The sequence below is a fragment of the Piliocolobus tephrosceles genome, chromosome 21 (assembly GCF_002776525.5).
Source record: "Piliocolobus tephrosceles isolate RC106 chromosome 21, ASM277652v3, whole genome shotgun sequence".
Classification (NCBI taxonomy): Eukaryota; Metazoa; Chordata; class Mammalia; order Primates; family Cercopithecidae; genus Piliocolobus; species Piliocolobus tephrosceles.
This window is the reverse complement of record NC_045454.1, coordinates 49,346,086-49,370,159: the sequence shown is the minus strand read 5'-3', so window position 1 is coordinate 49,370,159 and position 24,074 is coordinate 49,346,086. Positions and strand designations below refer to the sequence as shown.

The 24,074-nt window shown below is 58.7% G+C and overlaps 1 protein-coding gene and 1 pseudogene across 7 annotated transcripts in view; both read left to right on the top strand.

Annotated features, from left to right (window-relative positions):
* NFIC (nuclear factor I C) overlaps nucleotides 1–22,272 on the top strand; it is a 108,773-nt gene extending 86,501 nt beyond the window's left edge. For 2 of the 6 annotated variants that reach the window (XM_026455499.1, XM_026455497.1), the window contains exons 7-9: nucleotides 8,529–8,654; nucleotides 12,019–12,203; nucleotides 13,301–13,878. In XM_026455499.1, the coding sequence (XP_026311284.1) occupies nucleotides 8,529–8,654; nucleotides 12,019–12,203; nucleotides 13,301–13,639 (650 nt within the window). In that variant the 3' untranslated portion in view covers nucleotides 13,640–13,878. Of the gene's footprint in view, nucleotides 1–8,528; nucleotides 8,655–12,018; nucleotides 12,204–13,300; nucleotides 13,879–15,838; nucleotides 15,925–22,055 lie in introns of those variants that run through there. The other 4 variants (XM_026455501.1, XM_026455502.1, XM_026455500.2 and 1 more) reach the window with 4 other exon arrangements.
* Nucleotides 22,273–23,172: 900 nt separating this feature from the next.
* LOC113225061 lies at nucleotides 23,173–23,693 on the top strand (annotated as a pseudogene). Its single transcript, XR_003309670.1, has one exon. The product of XR_003309670.1 is annotated as a myosin-K heavy chain-like (transcript).
* Nucleotides 23,694–24,074: the final 381 nt, after the last annotated feature.

Sequence of the window (24,074 nt, the reverse complement as noted above, 5' to 3'; positions counted from 1 at the left end):
GACGGAGTCTCGCTCTGTTGCCCAGGCTGGAGTGCAGTGGCCGGATCTCAGCTCACTGCAAGCTCCGCCTCCCGGGTTTAGGCCATTCTCCTGCCTCAGCCTCCGGAGTAGCTGGGACTACTAGGCGCCCGCCACCTCCCCCGGCTAGTTTTTTTGTATTTTTTAGTAGAGACGGGGTTTCACCGTGTTAGCCAGGATGGTCTTGATCTCCTGACTTCGTGATCCGCCCGTCTCGGCCTCCCAAAGTGCTGGGATTACAGGCTTGAGCCACCGCGCCCGGCCTAATTTTTGTATTTTTAGCAGAGGCAGGTTTTCACCATGTTGGCCAGGCTGGTCTGGAACTCCTGACCTCAGGTGATCCACCCGCCTCGGTCTCGTCTCCCAAAGTGCTGGGACAGGCGTGAGCCACTGCGCCCGGCCTTTTTTTTTTTTTTTTTTTTCCAAATAGCGACTTGCTGTGTCGCTCAGGATGGAGTGCAGTGGTGTGATCACCGCCCTCTGGGCTCAAGCCATTCTCCTTCCAAGCCTCCCAAGTAGCTGGGACTACAGGCACTCACGGATACACCTGGCTATTTTTTGCATTTTTTTTGTAGAGACAGGGTTCCCTGTGTTGCCCAGGCTAGTCTTAAACTCCAGGACTCAAGCGATCCTCCTGCCTCAGCCTCCCAAAGTGCTGGGATGGCAGGTGTGAGCCACCACACCCAGCTGGCTCTATGTCCCTTCCCAACAGTTTAGTCCCAGACAGCCCTGCGGAGGTGACTGGCAGGCTCCTCATTTTGCAGAGGGAAACCCCGAGGCTCAGAGAGGTGACACCACCCGCTCCAGGTCACCCCAGCAGCAAGCAGGTGCACAGGGACACAGAACCACGTGGCCGTTCCCAGCGCCCCCACTCAGGGCACCTCGCTCTCTTTGTTTTACGGGACATCTGCGATGTCCTAAGCTGGGTTATTTCCCCTCCCCGGCAACACTGAGATCAGGGCTGCCCCGGCCATCAGTTGACAAGTGGGGAAACTGAGGCCCAAAGGAACCACAGCAAGAAAGGGGCAGAGAGCCCTGAGCTTATGCCCAGTGCTTCCTGGGCCTGTCCCCATCGCTGTGGGCTGCATCGATAAACATTTCGCAGCCTCTGAAGTCCCAAGGAGGATGCCTCAGAAGAGGCCTGGCCCCTGGGCTGGAGCGGGGTTCCTGAGGTTCCCAGCTGTAACCTCGTTGCTGGACCGAGGCAAGGGCCAGGGGGCCCAAGGGAAGGGCCAGAGGGGCCGGGGGTGTGGAAGGTTCAGGCTTATTGCTGCAGCCTGCGAGGTTGTCCCAAGCTGGGTGCTTCCACAGAGGGACGACACAAAACAGGAACCCAGGCGGGCAGGGTCTCTCCCGAAGGTGCCCTTGGCCCCTGGCCACCACCCTGGGATGTTCCTCCTCCTCCTGTGCTTCCTCCCCCTCCTCCTCCCCGGCCTTTCCAGCTTCCTGTCTAGACAGTCCCCAATTAGCCGCTCATTAAGGGGGTTAAGCTGATTAGAGCAGTTCTCCCTTCCTCTGGCAGCCTTGGGGCCTTTTCTCCAGGCAGTGCTCAGCCAGGCCCCCACCCTGAGGCTCACAAAGGCCTGGGGTGGATCCTGCCAGCTCCATGCCAGGCAAGACCCCCACAGCACGCCTCCAGGCCCCACATTCCAGCCTCTAGGCTTTGCCCGCTTGGGGCCTGGGCCAGGAGTGCCCTTTCTCCTGGCCGCCTCCCCCTGAGGCCTCCCTGCTTACCCGGCTGCGTGGGGTGGAGGGAAGGCGTCTTCGAGCAGCCCCCTGGTGCTTTGTTTTTCCTTCTGGTGTAGCCCCCACCTGAAGGCGACACAGGCCCCATCCACAGGCAGTTACTACACAGGGCAGGGCAGGCAGCCCCCATCCATCCCTCTCCTCTGTCACCCCGGGCTTCCCCCAGCCCTTTTTTTTTTTTTTTTTTGAGTCAGAATCTTGCTGTGTTGCCCAGGCCGGAGTGCAGTGGCATGATCTTGGCTCACTGCAACCTCTGCCTTCCAGATTCAAGCGATTCTGCTGCCTCAGCCTTGCAAATAGCTGGGACTGGGACTACAGGCACCCACCACCACGCCCAGCTAATTTGTGTATTTTCAGTAGAGATGGAGTTTCACCATGTTGGCCAGGCTGGTCTCGAACTTCTGACCTCAAGTGATCCTCCCACCTTGGCCTCCCACAGTGCTGGGATGACAGGCGTGAGCCACCGAGCCCGGCTTGCCCATCCCTTTTGGAGCGTGGCCTGGGGAGGAACAGAGTTGGGTTCCAACTCCACTCCACCCGCGCTTGGTTCTATTGCTTTAGGTGAGTGACTTCTCCCATCAGGCCTCAGCCTCCACATCTGTGAAACGGGTGCAGCTCCTGTAAGCTCTGCACGGGGCAGCTGTGAGGACCACATTATGAGAGGAGGCTAGTGCCTTCACAAAAGGTCCTCACCCAGGGCAGTGCTGCCTCATCCCCAGGGACACTGGTCGGTGTCTAAGGACGTCTGTGGTTGTCACAGCTGGGGGTGCTCTTGACGTGGAGTGGGTGGAGGCCAGGGACGCTGCTCAGCACCCTGCAGTGCCCAGGACAGCCCCTCCCCAGAGAACAAGCCAGCCCCAATGTCTACAGTGCTGAGGCTGAGAAACCTGTGTTAATTAATGTGGAAAAGAAACAGGCTGGGCACGGTGGCTCACGCCTGTAATCCCAGCACTTTGGGAAGCCAAGGCTGGAGGATCACTTGAGCCCAAGAGTTTGAGAACACAGGGAAACCCCGTCTCTACAAAAAAAATACCAAATGAGCTGCACGTGGTGGTGTGTGCCTGTGGTCCCAGCTACTGGAGAGGCTGAGGTTGGGAGGATCTCTGGAGCGCAGGAGATCAAAGCTGCAGTGAGCTATGGTTGCCCCACTGCACTCCAACCTGGGCAACAGAGCGAGACCCTGTCTTAAAAAAAAAAAAAGTCTGCCCCCCGCTCACACCAGAATAAACTCTCAGTGGGGCAGGTGGTGTAAACCAGGGGACCCCCAGCTCCTGGGACTCACCTCCTCTCTCCCTCCCACTCAGGGTGTGGATTTCAATATGTGCAGCCTCCTGGGACCTCAGCAGGGCCGAGGATCATGGGACGCAGAGTCTCTTGGGGATCCATGGAATCCTCTAAGCCAGGGGGTTTTACCTAGGGGTGATCCTGCCCCCAGGGGACACTGGGTGACATCTGAGGACATTTGTGGTTGTCACGACTGCAGGGTGGTCCTAGCATGGAGTGTGGGTCCAGGGACACCTGGGAGGCCAGGGACACCGCTCAGCACCCTGCAGTGCCCAGGATGGCCCCACCCCAGAGAACGATCCGGTCCCAAATGTCCACAGAGCCCAGAGGAGGCCTTGGTGCACTGTCAACGCCCAGTGGTCACCGCTGTCCTCAGCAGATTCATGACCTGCGTCGGTGCCTCTGTCCACTCCACTCCACGCGCCCTGTGTAGGCCCCCTCCTGATCCCAGACCCTAGAGACCCAGCAAGAGTGGGCCTTGGCTCCCTTGGGGAGCAGGCATTTCAGTGGGAGATGGGCTTGTTTGTGGAGCAAACAGATGGCTGCCCCGACAGGGGTGATGAGGGCCTTTCGTTAAAGACAGAGAGGAGGTCAGATGGGCGTGTGTGTTAAACAGACATGAAGAAACTCTGATGGGGGAGCCCGCGGGCCTGCGTGCTCCCTACAGTCAATATGCTCAGACGGGGCATGCAGGATGCGGGGAGCGGCATACGGATGTGCTCCCTGAGAGGAAAAATGGCCACTGAGATGGGTGGGGGACGCACAGGCCCGCTGGCTGAACAGGGAGGTCCCACCGGGGTCCCAGGCATGCCTGCTGAACAGACGGAGGATGCTTGGAGGCAGGGTGCAGAGTCAGTGTCTGCAGAGCCTGCCGGGAGCATGCTGGGTTATTCTTTCTCGCAGTGCCTGGGCTGCGCTCCCCCCTCCTTCCTGCCCTGCCCTGGCTCCCGCTGGCCCCATCTCAGGAAGCTCTAGCGGTGTCTGCAGGGATGTGGCGGCGGGGGGTGGAGTCTGAGCCAGACTATTTCCATCCAGGACAAGCTGTTCTAGGAAATCCTCCTAAGTGAGCGTCTGACAACCCTAACCTCATTCCCGCCGTGGCCCTGCGCCTGCAGGGAGCTGCCAGCCCCTACACACACTCATACACACACGCTTGCACACACGTGCATGCTCATCCATATATGCACACACCTGTGCAAGGCATGCACACATACATAGACATGAACATGCAGGTGCGGATATACACGTGTGTGCATGTATTCACATGCACACATGCACACGCGTGTGCGCATTCACATGCATAGACACGTGCGCAGACATGCACGCATGCAAACACATGTGCACACAGGCATACACACATACACAGACATGAACGTGCATGTGCAGGCATACACACATGCAGGCATGCACACGTGCACAAACGCTCACATGCGTACACACACGTACACAGACATGCACACATGCATGCATCTGTGCACATGCATGCAGGCGTACACACATACATGCACACGGATGTATTCACATGCACACACACGTGCACAGGCATACATACCCACACGTACGTGCCGACAGGACCAGCCCGGCCTCCCTGCCTCCAGGCCACTCTCATTCCTGCCACATCCTCCTGCCCTGGAAAAGCCCGGGCCTGGCTGCTGGGGCCCAGCTTGGTCACGGACTTCATGGCACCCCGCTGGACAGTGGGGCCTCTCTGGATGGCTCAGCCTCCATGCCCAGGGCCTCCGGAGCGTTCCCCCGTGAGTGTTCACAGACTGGGCGTGAGTGGAGGCGTCATCCTTCCTGCCTCCCGTGTGGGTGTCCTGGGTGCCAGTCTCCTCCAGAGCCGGGTGTTCCCGGGTCCCCGCGAACTGCTGACCTGCTTCTGGGATGTGTCCCGGCGACACCGTCACTCCTCACAGCATGATGTGTGCAGGGCCATGGGACAGCTGGTTCCATAACCACAAAAGCAGATGAAGAGCTGCGTGTCCCCCCCGGCTGGGTCCTGGATCTGGGCTCCCTCCGGGCTGCAGCCATCAGAGAGGACAGAAGTTCCCTGAGTGGTAACCCCATTCGGGGAAGGATACAGCGATGCTGGGAGGACAGAGGAGGTGGGGACAGGGCTGGGGAGGGGCTGTGCCACACAGATGCCTGGAGGTACCTATGGAACCATCAGCAGGAGACCCAAAACACGGTGACACCCTCACCATTTCTCATCAGGGCATCAACCAGGGACACCAGGTCACATTTGGGGACATCCATGGTTGTCACCACCGAGGGGTGCTCCTGGCATGGAGTGGGTGAAGGCCAAGGATGCTGCTCAGCACCCTGCAGTGCCCAGGACAGCCCTCCACAGAGACCGATCTGGCCCGCATCAGCAGTGTCGAGACTGAGAAATCCTGTGTGAATTATTTGGAAAATATTGAGTTATGTCACTGCTCACACCAGACACCAGGAGAAGCTCCTGACAGGGCAGACGGTGTAAACCAGGGGGACCCCAGCTCCTGGGATTCACCTCCTCTCTCCCTCCTCACTCCATGTGAATTTCAATGTGTGCAGCTTCCTGGGACCTCAGCAGGGCAGAGGATCATGGGACACAGTCTCATGGAGGGTCCATGGGATCCGCTAACCCAGAGGGTCTCACCCACAGGTGATTCTTCCCCAGGGTACTTTTGGTGATGTCTGGGGACATCTGTGGTTGTTACAACTAGGGGGTGCTCCTGGCATGAAGTGGTTGGTGGCCAGGGACCCTGCTCAGCACCCTGCAGTGCCTAGGAGAGCCCCACCCCAGAAAGCGATCCGGCCCCAGTGTCCGCAGTGCCCACCTGAGACACCCTGGAGGTAAGGAACTGCAAGGGCCAGGTCGAAGGGAAGCTAAACTCATCATCCTGTTTGGATGGTCTCAGTAGATATGTTTTACCTTCAAAGAAATGTAAAAATCCTTTCTAAAAACGTGGCTCTCCACATCTCCAGGGCATGCCTCCCTGAGATTCCATTTCCAGGGATAGGGTAGGGCCCAGGACACTGCATTTTTCAGGCATATGTGATCCTTAGCCCTCACTTGAAAAAGCTTCCCTGGGGCCAGGTGCTGTGGCTCACGCCTGTAACCCCAGCACTTTGAGAGACCAAGGCAAGGGGATCGCTTGAGGCCAGGAGTTTGAGACCAGCCTGGGCAACATAGCAAGCCCTCGTCTCTAAAAAAAATATTTCCTGGACATGATGGTGCATGGTTGCGGTCCCACCTACCTGGGAGGCTGAGGTGGGAGGATCACTTAAGCCCAGGAGGTTGAGGCTGCAGTGAGCCGTGATTTTGCCCCTGCACTCCAGCCTGAGTGACAAATAAATTGGCCGAACGCAGTGGCTCATGCCTGTAATCCCAGCACTTTGGGAGGCCAAGGTGGGCGGATCACCTGAAGCCAGGAGTTGGAGACCAGCCTAGCCAACATGGTGAAACCCCGTCTCTACTAAAAATACAAAAATGACCCGGCCGTGGTGGCGGGTGCCTGTAATCCCAGCTACTCGGGAGGCTGAGGCAGGAGAATTGCTTGAACCTGGGAGGCGGAGCTTGCAGTGATCTGAGATCCACGCCACTGCACTCCAGACGGGGTGACAGAGGAAGACTCTATCTCAAAAAAAAAAAAAAAGACACCGCCCCGGAAGGCCAGGCATTTCCGCTCCAGAGCCGGGACTCCACCCCAGCCTCCTGGAAATACCCAAAATGGCCCTCTTTGGGGCTCTGTGTTCCCACTTCATTTTAAAGACAGGGTGCAAGTGTCAAGGGGCACCCTGACATCTCCCCACTCACCCCAAATAGCAGCAGCAGTGGCTTCTGCAGTAACTAACATTTTTCGAGCTGGGTGGCTGAGGTTCCCTCGGAAAGCCGGGTTGAAGGCATCCTCAGAGAATGCCCTGATGTCCAGGGATCCGGGACGGCCGTGGGCTTCACCCACACAGGCACCCCTGGCGCGGTCCTCACAGCTGCCACTCCCACACTGCTCCCAATGGAAACTCCAGAGCTTTACAGAATCCCCCATTTTATGAAAAGGGGTGGATGTGGCGGCTCACTCCAGGTCGCATAGCCCCATGGCCAGCCGGGGTTTGAACCGTGGACCACCTGCTTCCCCCACACCCAGGGGCTTTCCAGGGGGGTCCCTGGAGCGGGAGGGAAGCCAGCGTTTAGTGGGTGAGCCTACCTGAGTCCATCCATCAGTTTTTGGTTTGTTTGTTTGCTTGCTTGTTTGTTTTTGAGACAGAGTTTCACAGTTTCGTTCTTGTTGCCTGGGCTGGAGTGCAGTGGCGCAATCTCGGCCCACTGCAGCCTGTGCCTCCCGGGTTCAAGCAATTCTCCTGCCTCAGCCTCCCGCGTAGCTGGGATTACAGGTGCCCACCATCACACCCGGCTAATTTTTGTATTTTTAGTAGAGACGGGGTTTCACCATGTTGGCCAGGGTGGTTTCGAACTCCTGACCTCGTGATCCGCCCACCTCGGCCTCCCAAAGTGCTAGGATTACAGGCGTGAGCCACCGCGCCCGGCTATCCATCTGTTTTTCTGTGTTTGAGATGGAGTCTCGCTCTGTAGCCCTGGCTGGAGTGTAGTGGCCCAGTGATCTCGACTCACTGCAACCTCCGCCTCCCAGGTTCAAGCAATTCTCCTGCCTCAGCCTCCCAAGTAGCTGGGATTACAGGCACCCGCCACCACACCCACGTAATTTTTGTATTTTTAGTGGAGACAGGGTTTCACCGTGTTGGCCAGGCTGATCTTGAACTCCTGGCCTCAAGTGATCCACCCACCTCAGCCTCCCAAAGCACTGGGATTACAAGCGTGAGCCCCCGTGCCCGGCCTCCATCTGTTTCTTCATTTGTTGATTCGCTGAGGAAGGTGTGAGGGGCTGAGCTGCTGAGCTGGAGGCTGTCGCGGCTTCTGTCCCAGGCAGCCTGGGAGGTAGTAAGGCCCCTGTCTGCAGAGTGATGCCAGCAAGGCACTGCAGAGGGTGGATGCATCTCACTTCAGCTCCCAGGAGACTCTGTTCCTTCCTCCCGCGTGGATGAAGGAAGGCAGAGCTGAGCTGGGGCTTGTCTGTGCGCACTTAGCCAGCCAGGGTCTAACTGGGCTTCGGACCTGACTGTCTCTGCCCTGCCTATGCCTTCTCTAGGGCTTGGGTGACTTCTAGGTGATGGGGCAGTCCTGAGCCTTCCCATTTCTCTGGAAGGAGAGTAGGCAACAGCCGGGAGCGAGGCCCAGGGACACGTGCTGTTACCCAGCTCTGCATCCCCCAGCCGTGCCGCCTTGGCCAGCCCCTTTTCTGCTCTGAGCCTCCGTTTACTCCTCGGTGTAATGGGCTCACAGCCTCTCCCCTTCAGGATTCTGGGGGAAGAGAAGGCAGGGTGATGAGGCTTCCTGTCCCTTCGGAGGCTGGCTTTGGGGAAGGTCCAGGGCTCCTGGGGTGTGACCAGCCTGTGACTCTCTCGTCCCATCCCCTCCACAGGCATCTCATCCCCGGTAAAGAAGACAGAGATGGACAAGTCACCATTCAACAGCCCATCCCCCCAGGACTCTCCCCGCCTCTCCAGCTTCACCCAGCACCACCGGCCTGTCATCGCCGTGCACAGCGGTGAGCGCCACGGGCCCCTGGCGGGGAGGGGCAGCGGGCCCTGCGCTCAGGCCTCTCACAGCCAGAGAAGTCCCACTGGATGTCTGACCATGAGTCATATTGCTGTAGCCTTCTAGGTGGGCAAAAAAACCACAGAGGTGCCATAGTGGACAGCACCCGGGGCCTTGTCCCAGCCCAGCTGAGAGATTGGACTCAGTCTCTTTGGGCCTCAGTTTCCCCCTTTGTATAAGAAGAGGCTGCAACCCAGGGCTTACCCTTTACCTCACTCCCCTCACCCCCTGTCTCAATCTAATCCCCGCATCCCAACCGCAGACACTAATAGACAGGCAGGATCAGAAGCTGCCAATGAGGCCCAGCGCAGTGGCTCACGCCTGTCATCCCAGCACTTTGGGAGGCTGAGGCAGGTGAATCACGAGGTCAGGGGTTCGAGACCAGCTTGTCCAACGTGGTGAAACCCCGTCTCTACTAAAAATACAAAAATTAGCCAGGCACAGTGGCACGCACCTGTAGTCCCAGCTACTTGGGAGGCTGAGGCAGGAGAACTGCTTGAACCCGGGAGGCGGAGGTTGCAGTGAGCGGAGATCGTGCCACTACACTCCAACCTGGGTGACAGAGTAAGATTCCATCTCAAAAAAAAAAAAAAAAGCCTGGGCTCGGTGGCTCACGACTGTAATCCCAGCACCTTGGGAGCTTGGGTGGATCACAAGGTCACGAGTTCGAGACCAGCCTGTCCAACATGGTGAAACCCCATGTCTACCAAAAATACAAAAATTAGCCAAGCATGGTGGCGTGCACCTATAGTCTGAGCTACTTGGGAGGCTGAGGCAGGAGAATCACTTGAACCCAGGAGGCGGAGGTTGCAGTGGGCCGAGTTCATGCCATTGCTCTCCAGCCTGGGCAACAGAGCAAGACCCTGTCTCAAAAAAAAAAAAAAAAAAAGGGGCCAGGCGCGGTGGCTCACGCCTGTAATCCCAGCACTTTGGGAGGCCTAGGCTGGTGGATCAAGTGGTCAGGAGATCAAGACCATCCTGGCTAACACGGTGAACCCCCATCTCTACTAAAAATACAAAAAATTAGCTGGGTGTGGTGGCGGCGCCTGTAGTCCCAGCTTCTTGGGAGGCTGAGGCAGGAGAATGGCGTGAACCTGGGAGGCGGAGCTTGCAGTGAGCCGAGATCACGCCACTTTACTCCAGCCTGGGCAACAGAGCGAGACTGTCTCAAAAAAAAAAGAGAGAGAGAGACATCTCCACCTCGGCCAGGCGCGGTGGTTCACGCCTCTAATCCCAGCACTTTGGGAGGCCAAGGCAGGCGGATCACCTGAGATCAGGAGTTCAAGAACAGCCTGGACAACATGGTGAAACCTTGTCTCTACTAAAATATAAAAATTAGCTTGGTGTGGTGATGCATGCCTGTGATCCCAGCTATTCAGGAGGCTGAGGCACAAGAATTTCTTGAACCTGAGAGGCAGAGGCGGCAGTGAGCCAAGATCATACCACTGAACTCCAGCCTGGGCAACAGAGCAAGACTCTCATCTCAAAAAAACAAAACAAAACAAACAAAAAATCACCTCCCATGGTTGCCATTGGGATTAAGCGGGCTCGATTGTAGGAAGCCTCAAATATTGCTTACTATCCCACGTTCTAGTCATAAAATATTTAGTTCTTTACGCAGTCATGCACACAGAGAGGCAGACCCAAATCAAAGCAGTCATTTGGCCCAGGGGTCAGCAAACGCCAGCCTCCCGGCTGCCTGTTCTTATGAATAAAGTTTTATTGGCACACAGCCACGACCACATCTTTGTATATGTCCCGTGGCAGCTCCCACCCTGCCTTGGCAGAGCTGAGTAATTACAGCAGAGACCACGTGGCCAAAAGCCAAAAATACGTACTATCTGGCCAGAGGCTAGGGAGACGGGGGAGTGACTGCTATAAATAGTGAAAATACTAAAAATCACTGAACTGTTTAGAAAGAGGAAAAGGCAGGCGTCACAATAGAATATGACTCAGCCGTGAAAAGGCACGAGGCTCTGACGCAGGCCACCTTGAGGACGTCACGCTCAGTGAGAGAAGCCAGACACAAAAGGCCACACAGCGTGTGATCCCATTTCTATGAAGCGTCCAGGACAGACCCAGCCACAGAGGCGGGAAGGGGATGTGTGGGTGCTGGGGCTGGGGGAGGGGGTGAGGAGTGATGGCTGGTGGAGACGGGGTTTATGTGCTGGAATTAGGCCGGGCACGGTGGCTCACACCTGTAATCCCAGCACTTTGGGAGGCTGAGGCGGGTGGATTGCTTGAGTCCAGGAGTTGTGAGACCAGCTTGGGCAATATGGTGAAACCTCATCTCTACTGAAGATACAAAAAATTAGCCAGGCGTGGTGGCACATGTCCCTGCTACTCGGGAGGCGGAGGCAGGAGGATCACCTGAGGTCAGGAGGTCGAGGCTCCAGTGAGCCATGATCATGCGTCTGCACTCCAGCCTGGGTAACAAAGCGAGATTCTGTCTCTTCAAAAAAAAAAAAAAAAAAAAAAAAAAAAATCACTATTCAGGCATTTGCAGAAAGAGCTTACCCAGGTTTATAGTATAGACCATGGGGCCAGATGGGCTGGGTTCAAGTTCCCGAACTGCCACCTGATACCGTGTGGCCTCAGGCAGGTGACACATCCCCTGAAGGCCACTCTGTCATCCTCTGTTTAAAAAAAAAAAAAAAAAAGATGGGGCCGGGCACAGTGGCTCACACCTGTAATCCCAGCACTTTGGGAGGCCGAAGTGGGCAGATCACCAGAGGTCAGGAGTTCGAGACCAGCCTGGCCAACACAGTGAAACGCCATCTCTACTAAAAGTACAAAAGTTATCCGGGCGTGGTGGTGTGCACCTGTAATCCCAGCTACTGGGGAGACTGAGGCATAATTGCTTAAACCCAGGAGGTGGAGGTTGCAGGGAGCTGAGGTCATACCACTGCCCTCCAGCCTGGGCGACAGAGCAAGACTGTCTCAAAAAAAAAAAGAAAAAAATAACCCGGGCTCGGTGGCTTACACCTGTAATCCCCGCACTTTGGGAGGCCGAGGAGGGAAGATTGCTCGAGCCTAGGAGTTCAAGACCTGCCTGGGCAACATAGCAAGACCCCTACATCTACAAAACTAAAAGATTAAATTAAAACACAGGATAATATCACAGCCCCATTGGGGCTGCCATGGGAGTCAGGGAATTTGGGTGTAAATGTGGTCAGTGCGGCTGGGGTTTTTTTGGTTGTTATTAAACGCACTGAGATGCAGCAGGAATCACACCCACAGACACACAGTCACACGGTCACAGAGCAGACCGGCTGGAGCCCCCAAGTAACCCCCGCTTCCCACTGTCTCCGCAGGGATCGCCCGGAGCCCCCACCCGTCCTCCGCTCTGCATTTCCCTACGACGTCCATCCTGCCCCAGACGGCCTCCACCTACTTCCCCCACACGGCCATCCGCTACCCGCCTCATCTCAACCCCCAGGACCCGCTCAAAGATCTTGTCTCGCTGGCCTGCGACCCAGCCAGCCAGCAACCTGGACCGGTGAGTCGGGCGGGGCGCATTCGGGCCTCTCCTGGCAGCTCCCGGTGACCTCCCGGGGGCCACGTGCTCACATGAAGGCACAACTTCTGCTTTGAAGGGTCTTGGGGACTCGGCTCTGAAGTCCCCTCCTCTGTCGTGCTGGGAAGCAGCTGGATTGGGTCAGAATTGAGATGCTTTCGGATGCCAGGGTTTCAGACACGTCACGTCGCACCCTCTGGGGTCTGGGTAGCACCCATAGGTCCCAGCAACTGCGTGAGTGCTACTCGTGTGAACACAAGGCAGGGAGGGACTGGGCATAGCGGCTCAGGCCTGTGATCCCAGCGCTTTAGGAGGCCAAGGTGGGAGGATTGCATAAGCCCAGAGTTCAAGACCAGCCTGGGCAGCATAGCGTGACCCTGTTTCTACAAAAAAAAATACTTCAAAATTAGCCAGGCATGGTGGCGGGTGCCTGTAGTCCCAGCTACTCAGGAGGCTGAGGTGGGAGGATCGCTTGAACCTGGGAAGTCGAGGCTGCAGTGAGCTCTGATTGTGCCACTGCACCCCAGCCTGGGTGACAGAGCGAGACCCCGTCTCAAAAAGGAAAAAAGATTTGGGGCGGGGGGCAGGAAGAAATTGATTGCAAAAAACCCACCAAACTCAGTTCAAGCGAGACAGCGTCTGCCAGACTCCATAGGAAGCTTTGGGTGTTCAGAGCTTTTCGGACTTTGGAACCACGGGCCGGGCCGTGGGTGATGGTGGATGATGGCGTGCTCGTGATGAATTAGGAAGAACGCAGAGACCCTGCTGTTAGGAGGCGGTGGCACTGTTTGGAAGGAACTCAGTCGAGTTGGCGTGCAGGGGATTTACGGAGGAGATGCAGTGAGCGTGGCCCCAGCAGTGCCGGGCTTTGAATGACACCAGTAAGCGGGCATCCCCAGGCCCCTCCACCTCCGGCTGTCCTCAGACCCACCAAACCCGCCATGGTCACACCCACGCTCTGGCTCCCCCAGTCTGCCATCCCGCCCGGGGCCGTGCACAGAGCCGGGGGCGGCCGGCGCCAGCAGCCCGAGGTAGAGGGGGAGCCCACCCCTTAACCACGTGTCTCTCTGTTCCCCCAGTTAAATGGAAGTGGTCAGCTCAAAATGCCCAGCCACTGCCTTTCTGCTCAGATGCTGGCACCTCCGCCCCCGGGGCTGCCACGGCTGGCGCTCCCCCCTGCCACCAAACCCGCCACCACCTCCGAGGGAGGAGCCACGTCGCCGACCTCGCCTTGTAAGCACGCGGGAAGTGGTGCCCTGGTGGGGCGGATGTCTGCAGGGGGACCTGTCCCCTCCCCAGCCCCACTGCCAGGTCAGAGGTCAGGCCCGACCCTGCGGGGCCTGGTGAGTTTGGTGGGTCTCCGGAAAACAGCCCAGGGGCCACATGGTTGGGCCCGTGTAGGGCTGAGGCAGCCTTAGGGGCTGACCGGACCAAGCCATGGGCCAGGGTGAGAGTCCAGGGTCTGTCCCCTTCGCCGAGTCGCCTGGGGGACCCCGGTGCCCGCCATGGGCCATCAAAAACGCTCCCTGGTGTGTCAAGCAGCTGACAGTGGACATGGATCTCACAGTGGTGGCCCGAGGGCCAGACTCCACCCCCAGACTGGTCTTTTGTGGAAAAGGAGAACGGTTGTTACCATTTTAAAATCAGGACATTTAACGTAAACATTTCCAGAGTTCTGGCTTCTTGGGGAGAAAGGAGCTACACCAGGCGCAGTTCCTTTGGGTGATCTGGACTGGACCACACCTTTAGATGGGACCCTCTTTGCCTGTCCACCTGACCCAGAAGCCCCTGGGTTGCTGGCCACTGCACCTTCTAGACTTTTCCGCTCTCTGGATGTGGTTCTGGGTGGCCGCTGGATGGCCCCTCGGTCCTGGCGTCCTCGTCCTGAGGTCCACCCCGTTCGTCCGCAGTGGCTCTATCCCCAGACTATCCTGTGACCCCCATGCAGGCTTGGGAGGGTCACTCAAGCCTGCATGGCTTGGAACCCAGAGACCTCTCCCCTTGGACTCCATCTGCCCCTCAGCCCCCTTTTTGAGCATCTATGTCCCTCACTCTCCCAATGAGACCCCCCACCCCACCCCACCCAAGCCGTTGGTGGCCGTGGTTCCTTCTATGCGCCCTCAGCTCCTCTTCCCCCTGCCCCGGCGTTCCTCCCCCCGGCCCCATGCCTGCCAGAACCCGGGCTGCCTGCCCATAAAAACCGGCTTCTTCTGAGCACTGGCTGGAGGAGATCAGCCCCAAATCCACCCTCGGCTGGAATCCCGCCTCTGCAGCTCTCTCCCTGTGTGACCTCAGGCAGGTGTCTTCCCCTCTCTGAGCCTCAGTTTTCTCAGCTGCAAAATGGGTTCGCCTTGGTGCCCAATTCACAGGGCAGTGGGGAACAAGCCGGTGACGTGGGTCAGGGAGACAGGGAGGACGTTCCTCGTGGCGCCTGACGCTGCGTGGTGTCAGGCAGCTGTGGTCATTCTTGCCAGCTGTCCCTGCCTGCTCATCTGTGAAATGGGAGCGTTGACTGCATAGGATCCACTCAAGGCTCAGTGGGATCATGCCCAGAGCCTGGTATACAATAGACACTTAATAAATGCACGATCCTGCATAGGATCCACTCAGGGTTCGGTGGGATTGTGCCCAGAGCCTGGTATACAGTAGACACTTAATAGATGCAGGATACTGTGTAGGACCCACTCAGGGCTTGGTGGGATTATGCCCAGAGCCTGGTATACAATAGACACTTAATAAATGCACGATCCTGCATAGGATCCACTCAGGGTTCGGTGGGATTGTGCCCAGAGCCTGTTATACAGTAGACACTTAATGGATGCAGGATACTGTGTAGTATCCACTCAGGGCTCAATGGGATTATGCCCAGTGCCTGGCATACAGTAGACACTTAATAAATGCAGGATAGGCATGGATTCCACCCCCCCTTTCTCTGCACTGGGGCTTTTAACTGCAAATCTACTCCTACTTCTCCCCCTAAGCCTCGCTGCCTCCAGCTCCCCCAAGCCCCAGCCAGGACAACTTGGGGACCCCACCTGTTGCAGCTTCTCCCCCTACCTGGGTCCCAGCCTGTCTGAGGCCCCCATCCCCGCTGTAGTACCAGGCCGTGAGTTACTCACACGCCGACAGAATATAATCGCTGAGACTGAACTATAAATATGCACATGTGTATGTATGCACACACCGAGCCCTCCCTCTGCCCTCTCCGGGAGGAAGATTAATAAATAAAACGCCCTCAATAATTCATGCACCCTGCGCGGAGGCAACCCTCAGTGGCAGGACCGGGCGGGCACTGCACACCCTGAATAATTCACGGGCGGTTTTGTGAATTACGGAGCCATCCTGCCTTCCTTCTCAGCAGACACCCCGCCCACCTGGGCGATCTCAGCCGTGACCCCCGGGCCCCTTGAGTCAGGATCCCCACCTCCCAAGGACCTCGGGCCTTTCAGGGGGGCTCGGTTCAGCCGAGGGAGGGCGGCAGGCTCGGAGGCCCCAGGCACCGGGTGCGGAGGCCCGGCTGTGTGACGCCTGGCGGTGGCCACCATCTCTGGGGCCAGGGCTGCCCCGGCGCCCGCAACCCCTCGCTAATGGGCTCTCGGTCTCTCTCCTCCCTGCAGCCTACTCTCCGCCCGACACGTCCCCTGCAAACCGTTCCTTTGTGGGATTAGGACCAAGGGATCCTGCGGGCATTTATCAGGCACAGGTAGGGGGCCGAGAGGCCGGCTGGAGGGCGGGAGGGGAGGGCAGTGGGGCCGGCCCGGGGGGCTCAGGGCGAGGAGGGCCCGCTGGGTCCCACGCCACACCCCCGGCACACACCCCCGGCACAGGGGCGCCAGCCTCCCACACCCCACCCGGGCCTCGAGCCCCCGCCTGGCCTCTCCCTGAGGCCAAATTTCCCTCCACCTTGGTCCTGGGGGGGTGGGGTGTGGCCCCAGACTCAGCCTGTGGGGTCCCCAGGGGCGTCTCCTGGAGACCATCATGGGAGAGCTACGGGACCAGTGTTGTTACCGTTTGCTTCCCATCGCACAGATGGGAAAACTAAGGCCCAGAGAGACAAGGGGATCTGCCCAGGGTCACACAGCGCATCACCCCCCGCCCCCAGCCTCCATCCCCCATCCACGCCGAGGCCTAGAGGGACCAGCCGGGGAAACCGAGGCAGCCCATGGCGGGGCGTGGGGCCTCCCAGGACAGCATCCGAGCCCCCACCCCAGGCTCCAGCCCACATCAAAGCCAGTGTGAGGGGTGGGGGCGGAGGGACTTCGTCAGTAGAACAGACAGGGTGGGGCAGGGGCCGGCGTTCGTGTCCATCTGACGTTCACGTTCAGGTGGCTGCAGCTGAGTGAGCATGGCCGGGGTCCTACCACCCCCAGAAAGCAGGCGGGCAGGCAGGCAGGCAGGCAGGTGGTGGATAGAGGAGGTTCAGAGAGGGGAAGTGAACTGCCTGAGGCTGCATAGCCGTCTAGGGAGTGGGGGCGTGGGAGGGCAGCCTTAGCCCCACGCCCAGGTGTCCCTCACCCCCCACCCCCGTTAAGAGGCTCTGTGCAGGCCAGGAGTGTGTGAGCGTGTCTGCGGGTTGTGGGTGAGCAGCTGGAGCTTTGAGCCTCTGCTGTCTCCCTGGTTTGTGTTGGGGAGAGGGTTGGAGGATGTAGGGGCCGGCTGCCGCAGGCCTGGGAGGTCCAGACGCGGAGAGAAACGAGCTCTGGGCTACCCAGCAGCCAAAGAACTGCAGAGTGTGGAGATGTGTGGGGTCCCCAGGGGCCGTGTTCAAATCTTCCAGCCACTGCGGGAGGTTTCCTGACGCAGAGCGCACAGGCAAGGGTCAGGGGGCCTCTCGCCCGCCCTGCGGGGCTGTCCTGGCTGAGCGGATGGGGTGGGGGAGGGGACATGGCATTCCCCCTCCCTCCCTGTGCTGGGTGCCCAGGACGCCTGTAGGCGGCCCCTCCCTCTCCTCCCAGGCTCCACAAAACCAGCCAGAGAGGAAGCAGGGATTGAGGCTGCTTCTGAGACCAGAGGAGATCCGTGTGCCGTGGGTGTAGGGAATCCTGGGTCAGGAGCCAGGGCTCCAGCCCAGCGCTGGCTCTGAACCTCTGTCTCTTCCTCTGACCTTGGGCACCCACACCAGGAGCCTTTGAAGGGCACTGGGGGATAGAAAGGGCACAGATAGGTTCAGACTTCCCCACACCCCCTAAACATTAAGCACCCTGCCTTGCACCCACAGAGCCCCGGTGAGGGCAGTGACTTGGTCAGGTCCCCCTGCGAGCAGACATCCAGGACTCCTCGCTTTGGGATTTGGGCCACCTATGACCGACCACCCTCTCCCCCGCCCGGTGCTGATGGAGCCCGGCGGGGTTACCTCTGCCACCCCCACCCGGCATCTCTCCCTGCCCGTGCAGGAGGCTGGGAATGTCTTAAGTGGTTCAGAACCCAAAGCTAATAAAAGCTGCGGCGGGAGGAGGCCCAGCCCGTTAACCCTTCCCCAGCCTCTGCCTTGGACCAAACTCTGACCGGGCCGTCCTGCCAGGGCCCGGGACCCTTCTCAGACTGCGCTGGCTCCAGCCCCACCCCTCCCCACCCCCTGGGAGAGGAGGGAAACTGAGGCAGGCAAGGGCGGCATCTTTCTTAGCATCCCTCTCTTGACTGGCTGGACCCCTCTGGGGACCCAGAAGGAATGGGACCAGGGCTGGCGGAATGGGGTGTGGGGCGGCAGTGGCAGGGGGCTCAGCATAGGCAGTGTTGTTGCGGGGGGAATGTGGGAAATGGCTGGAATGTGAGAGACCTCCGATGGCAGGCGCCAGACGGATGACCTGGGCTGGGCTTTGCTCTGGGGTAGTGGGGAGCCATAGAAGGGTTCAGAGGGAGGGAGTGGCCACCCACCAGGCCTGGGAGTCAGAACTTTCTGGGGCACAGAGGGGAGGTGACACATTGTCAAGAGGCTCTCAGGGGAGCATGGGTTGGGGGGAAGGTGAGGTCCCCAAAGTGGGTGTCAGGGGAGGGCAGGTCTGGGGAGGACCCCATAGCCCGCTGCTGCCCTGACTAGACTGAGAGCACCCGGGGTGAGGCCGGGCACCACTGCCTCCCTGCAGACCCCGGAGACAGGGAGGGAAGAAGCAGTGAGAGCCCGCTCTCCCCTCTCCCCGCTCCCGCTCAAAGGACCCTGAGCTCAGAGGCCTCCCATTTCCGATTCTGGCCAGTCAGCACTTCTGCCTCCGTCCCCTCTATTCCTGGCAGGGATTCGCTTCCCTCTGCCCCCTCCTCCCTCGAAGCCTGGGTGGGCGCCCCTTCCCTTCTGCCTCTCCGGCTCCCGACACGCCCCAGTCCACAGACTCTCCCCCGATCAATATCCCTCCCATGATCAATGCTAATTGATCTCGCCCTGGTCAGTTACCCACCCATCCCCCCATGTCCTCCTCATTAATCCCCCCACCGTGAGGCTGAGTGGCTCTGATGCCCCGCCCCTCCCCTCTGTGATGCCCTCCACGCCCCTACATTTCTCCTGCATGGGGCCCACGTAAGCAGGTGGGTAAACCGAGGGTGGGGGGCGAGGCAGGCGTTGAGCCACATGCCCGGAGCCACACAGACGGCTGCAGCCAGGCCAGCAGGATACCAGAGCCCAGACCTCACCCTTCACACCCGCTGCCTCGGTCTCCCCTCAGCTGAGTGGGAGGATATGGAGTTGAGGGTACCTCCCCCGCCACCATTGCTGGGGCCAGAGCCAGGCAGGAAGGGGAGGGGAGGGAGGAGGGGGAGGAAGGGCTGAGGGGAGGCTGGTCCACCACGGGGAGGGTCACGCCCAGAGTCTGTCTGTTGCCAACAGAAACCAGACATGAGGTAATGGCCAAGATGAACTTGAACTTGGCTGGAGGTGGGGCGCTGGGAACCATGGTGGCGCCAGTTCCATGGGCTGGCCCAGCGGCTGCCTGGTTGGAGGGGCTCTGTTGAATGATTTGCCACAGGGGTGGGGGGCAGCCCCGCCTCTAACCTCAGTGGGGGAGTGAAGGGGTCTCCCCCGGTCCAGAGGCACAGCCCTCCCGTCACAGTCCACACTGGATGCTCCATCGGGGTTGGAGTTTGCATTTCCAGCACAGAGGTCTGGACAGCAGCTTCTCTGCAGAGACTGAGACCAGAGCTGTCCCCAAATTACATGACCCTGGGTACAGCCCCATGCAGACCTCCCCTCCCTGAGCCTCGGTCTCCCACCTCTGGTAGGTTGAGAGCCATCCTCAGCTCCCCTGTGCTTAGTGAACTGTGGGGTGAGGGGGGCCATCCGGGGGTCCTGTGACAGGATGGGCCCTGAACGCCCAGGACAGTGCTCAGAAGATGCCAAGGGGGTCCCGAGAGGCAGGCGAGGGGGCTGGCCCGGGGCAGGAGCAGAAATAAGAGCCAGAGTCAGACAGGCCTGAGTTCAAGCTCCCACTCTGCCACTTCTATGCTGGTGACCTCGGGCAAGATCCTTGACTTCTCCGGGCCTCACTTTCTTCCCGCAAAACAGAGCAGTGGAGGGAGACCTACTCCCTCCTTCATGGGGGGGCTGGGGTCATCATTAAAGGGGAGAAATTTTTTTGTTTTCTTTCGTGTTTTGTTTTTTTTTTACTTCTTTTTTTGAGACCATCTTATGCTGCCCAGGCTGGAGTGCAGTGGCGCAATCTCGGCTCACCACAACCTCCACCCCCGATTCTCCTGCCTCAGCCTCCCAAGTGGCTGGGATTACAGGCACGCGCCACCACGCCTGGCTAATTTTTGTATTTTTTAGTAGAGATAGGGTTTCACCATGTTGGCCAGGCTGGTCTCAAACCCCTGACCTCAGGTGATCCGCCCACCTCAGCCTCCCAAAGTGCTGAGATTACAGGCGTAAGCCACCACACCCGGCCTCTTGTTTACTTTTTAAAAACATTCTCAAGGCCGTGCGCACTGGCTCATGCCTGTAATCCTAGCACTTTGAGTGGCCAAGGCAGACGAATAACCTGAGGTCAGGAGTTTGAGACCAGCCTGGCCAACATGGAGAAACCCCGTCTCTACCAAAAATACAAAAATTAGCCAGGTGTGATAGCGCATGACTGTAATCCCAGCTACTCGGGAGGCTGAGGCAAGAGAATCACTTGAACCTGGGAGGCAGAGGTTGCCGTGAGCCAGGATCGCGCCACTGCACTCCAGCCTGGTGACCAGAGTAAGACTCTGTCTCAAAAAATCAACAACAAAAAAACTCTTTATGAAGTAAACAAGGCAGCTGGTGTGGTGGCTCATGTCTGTAATCCTATCACTTTGGGAGGCAGGAGTTCAAGACCAGCCTGGTCTACATGGTGAAACCCCAATACAAAAAAAAAAAACAAAAAAAAAAACTAGTCAGGTGTGGTGGTACGTACCTGTGGTCCCAGCTACTTGGGAGGCTAAGGTGGGAGGATCACTTGAGCCCAGGAGGTGGAGGTTGCAGTGAGCTATGATGGTACCACTACACTCCAGCCTGGGCAACAGAGCAAGACCCTGTCTCAAAATAAAATCAGATAATAAATTGGCCACAGTGGCTCCCACCTGTAATCCCAGCACTTTGGGAGGCCAAGTTGGTGGATCACTTGAGGCCAGGAGTTCAAGACCAGCCCAGCCAACATGGAGAAACTCAGTCTCTACTAAGAATACAAAAATGAGCTGGGTGTGGTGGGGCAGGCCTGTAATCCCAGCTACTCTGGAGACTAAGTTACAGGGATCACTTGAACCCAGGAGGCAGAGGTTATAGAGAGCCAAGATCACACCTGCACTCTAGCCTGGGCAACAGAGCAAGACTCTGTCTCATAAATAAATAAAGATAAATAAAAAAGAAAATGATTTTTAAAATATAAAATAAAGGCCAGGCGCGGTGGCTCACGCCTGTAATCCCAGCGCTTTGGGAGGCCAAGGCGGGCGGATCACGAGGTCAGGAGAGAGAGACCATCCTGGCCAACATGGTGAAACCCCATCTCTACTAAAAATACAAAAATCAGCTGAGTATGGTGGCACACGCCTGTAATCTCAGCTACTCGGGAGGCTGAGGCAGGAGAATTGCTTGAACCTGGGAGGCGGAGATTGCAGTGAGCCGAGATCATGCCACTGCACTCCAGCCTGGCAAGAGAGCAAGACTCTGTCTCAATGAATCAATCAATCAATCAATAACATGAGTTCCAGGCTGCGAGCGCTGGCTCACACCTGTAATTCCAGCACTTTGGGAGGCCAAGGTGGGTGGACCACTTGAGGTCAGGCGTTTGAGACCAGTCTGGCCAATATGGTGAAACTCCATCTCTACTAAAAATACAAAAATTTTCCAGGCATGGTGGTGGATGCCTGTAATCCCAGCAACTTGGGAGACTGGGGCAGGAGAAATGCTTGAATCCAGGAGGCTGAGGTTGTGGTGAGCCAGTATCATGCCATTGCACTCCAGCCTGGGCAACAAGAGTGAAACTCCATCTCAAAAAATAAATAAAAAATAAATAATAAAATATAAAATACAGTTCCAGATAAACGGATCTTTTTTTTTTAAGTATAAGTATATCCCCAGTGTTGTTGCATGGGCTAGACTTATACTAAAAGGATTCTGTGTTAACCAGAACTCCGGTTTCACGGGGTATCCTGTACTGTGTCCGGCAGCCTTCCTCAGAGACAAAGTCACTTGCCCTGGGTCACCCAGCAGGTTGTTAGAGCCTGGGATGGGGAAACTGAGGTCACGGTTGCAGGAGGTAGAGGGTGAGCGTGGGAAGAGGTAAAACATGTCTGCAACAGTCTGACCCCTCGACTTCTCTCCTTTTTTTTTTTCCTCTCTCTCTGTCTCTCTCCCCCTCCCCCTCTCTCTGTTGCCACTGGGCCACTCAGTCCTGGTATCTGGGATAGCAAAGGTCTTCTTCCCTCGCCCCTTCTCCATCATCCCGGGAATCCCAGGGGGGCAGCACAGCTGGCCCCCGGCCCACGTTTTCGGTGGAAAATTAGAGTGAACAAGAACACCCCCGCCGACTCCCAGCCCGGCCGGAAAGACAAAACACACAGACGCACACACGCAGGAGGAAAAGAAAACACAAAGGAAAAAGAAGAAGAAGAAAAAATAACCCACCCAAGCAAGAAGACAAAAGGTAAAGACGCAACGTTTCCAACTCTCGGGACGCCAAGGCCACAGGACTGGAGGGTCAGGCCCTGCCACCCCACGGGAGACCCGGGACAAGGGCGTCTTCCTAAATTATTCATCTCTCCGCCTGCTGCTCGGGAAGGACAGACGCCTGCCACCCGCCCGCGCCCCGGAGGCCCTGGCTCTGTCCGGAGACCAGGTGAGCACAGCCTGGAGCCTGTGCCCAGGGCCGACAGGCGCGACACCCAGCAAAGCCACCTCTCCCCGGGCCCCCGCGCCTCTGCCGGACACGGACCGGCCCCCACCCTCCCCACCGAGGACGCAGCCACTGGGGGGAAAGGGAGACGCAGCGGACCCCGGCCGGGCAGCAGAGACCGCGGAGGCGGGCAGGGTGGGGCAGGCGCGTGGTGATGTCACGGGGGTGCGTGGCGCTTGCTAGCCCTGGCCAGGGGAGGGAGCGAGGCCCAGGCACCTGCTGGCCCTGGAGGGGGCCCTGCCTGCTGTGGGGGCTCCCCACACGCCCCTCCCAAAGCGCCGGCCGACTTGCTGTCTTGCCGGGGACTCTTTCAGCCCTCGCGCCCGCCCGTTTGGGAGGAGAAGTCTCTATGCAATTGATCCCGGCCCCCCCACTCTCCCCCCCACCCCCCGGCATAGGAGGCCCCCCCGCACCCCACCTCGCCCGGCTCACACCCCCAAAGGGAGGGACCCACATTGCACACACTGTAAGAAATGCACTTTCCGAAGAAGCGGATGGGGGAGCCGGGACATCCAGAGCTCCCCGAGTTGGGGGTGCCCGTCTGGAGCCCCCCATCAGCCCCTGGCGGTGGGAGGTGAGAGCGAGTGGTTTAAGTGCCTGATTCCCACCACCCGCCCCCCCCTCTTTGTCCAGCTGGGACACGGAATGGCCACGGGCCTCCTCCCCCTCCCCTCCAGCCCCTCCACCAGCCCCTCCAGTCACCACTCATCGCCGTGCCCCCCCAGAGCTAGAGAGATGGGGCCCCTCCGTGGCCCAAGGGGCAGAGCTGGGCGTCACCTCCCAAGCATCCTGCCCTGCCGGGGCGCGGGGATGGGCTCTGGGGAAGCCGGTGCGCCCCCCACGCCTCCGCTGCCAGTGCCTTACATTCTGGAGCGACCCCCCTCCCTGGTGCCTCCCAGCGAAGGGGGACTGCCCCGTTTGCACTTTCATCGCCCCCCCAAGCGGGGCCCAGCCGGGGGACGTGCATAACGGCTGGGCCCCCAGAGGAGAGAGGAGGCCGACGCCAGCGGTCCCCGCTCGGGACGGGGAGGGTTCTGGGGGGGTTCGGCGTCGCACCTCGGGGCCCCCTCGCGGCCGTGTAGGGGGCCTCCCATCTGCTAAGCGTTTTTCCGTTGAGCCGCTCCAAAAACACTAAGCTGGGGACGCCAGGTGCCCCCCACCCCGGCTCCCTGGCCCCATCCACACCTCCACCCCCACCCCAGGATCGCCATCTTTAGGGGAGGCCTGGGAGGGGGTGTTAGGTGTTTTAGGGCCACCGAGCTCAAACACAAGGACCCTTCCCCGGCTCACCCAGCCCAGCCCCAACTGACCTCCATGCCTAGGGAGAATCTCCCCCCACCACGGCCCCCTCCCCGCACCCAGGCCAAAAGCCAGGGCAGGTCTCCGGGTCTCACCTGCTCCTAGCCTCACCCCCCTGCCCCCGAAATCCAGACTCTCCTCCCAAACTAGCCCCAGGAGCTTGGCAACCCCGCTCGCTCCTGAAGAGAAAGACCCAGGACCCTTCCCCATCACCCCC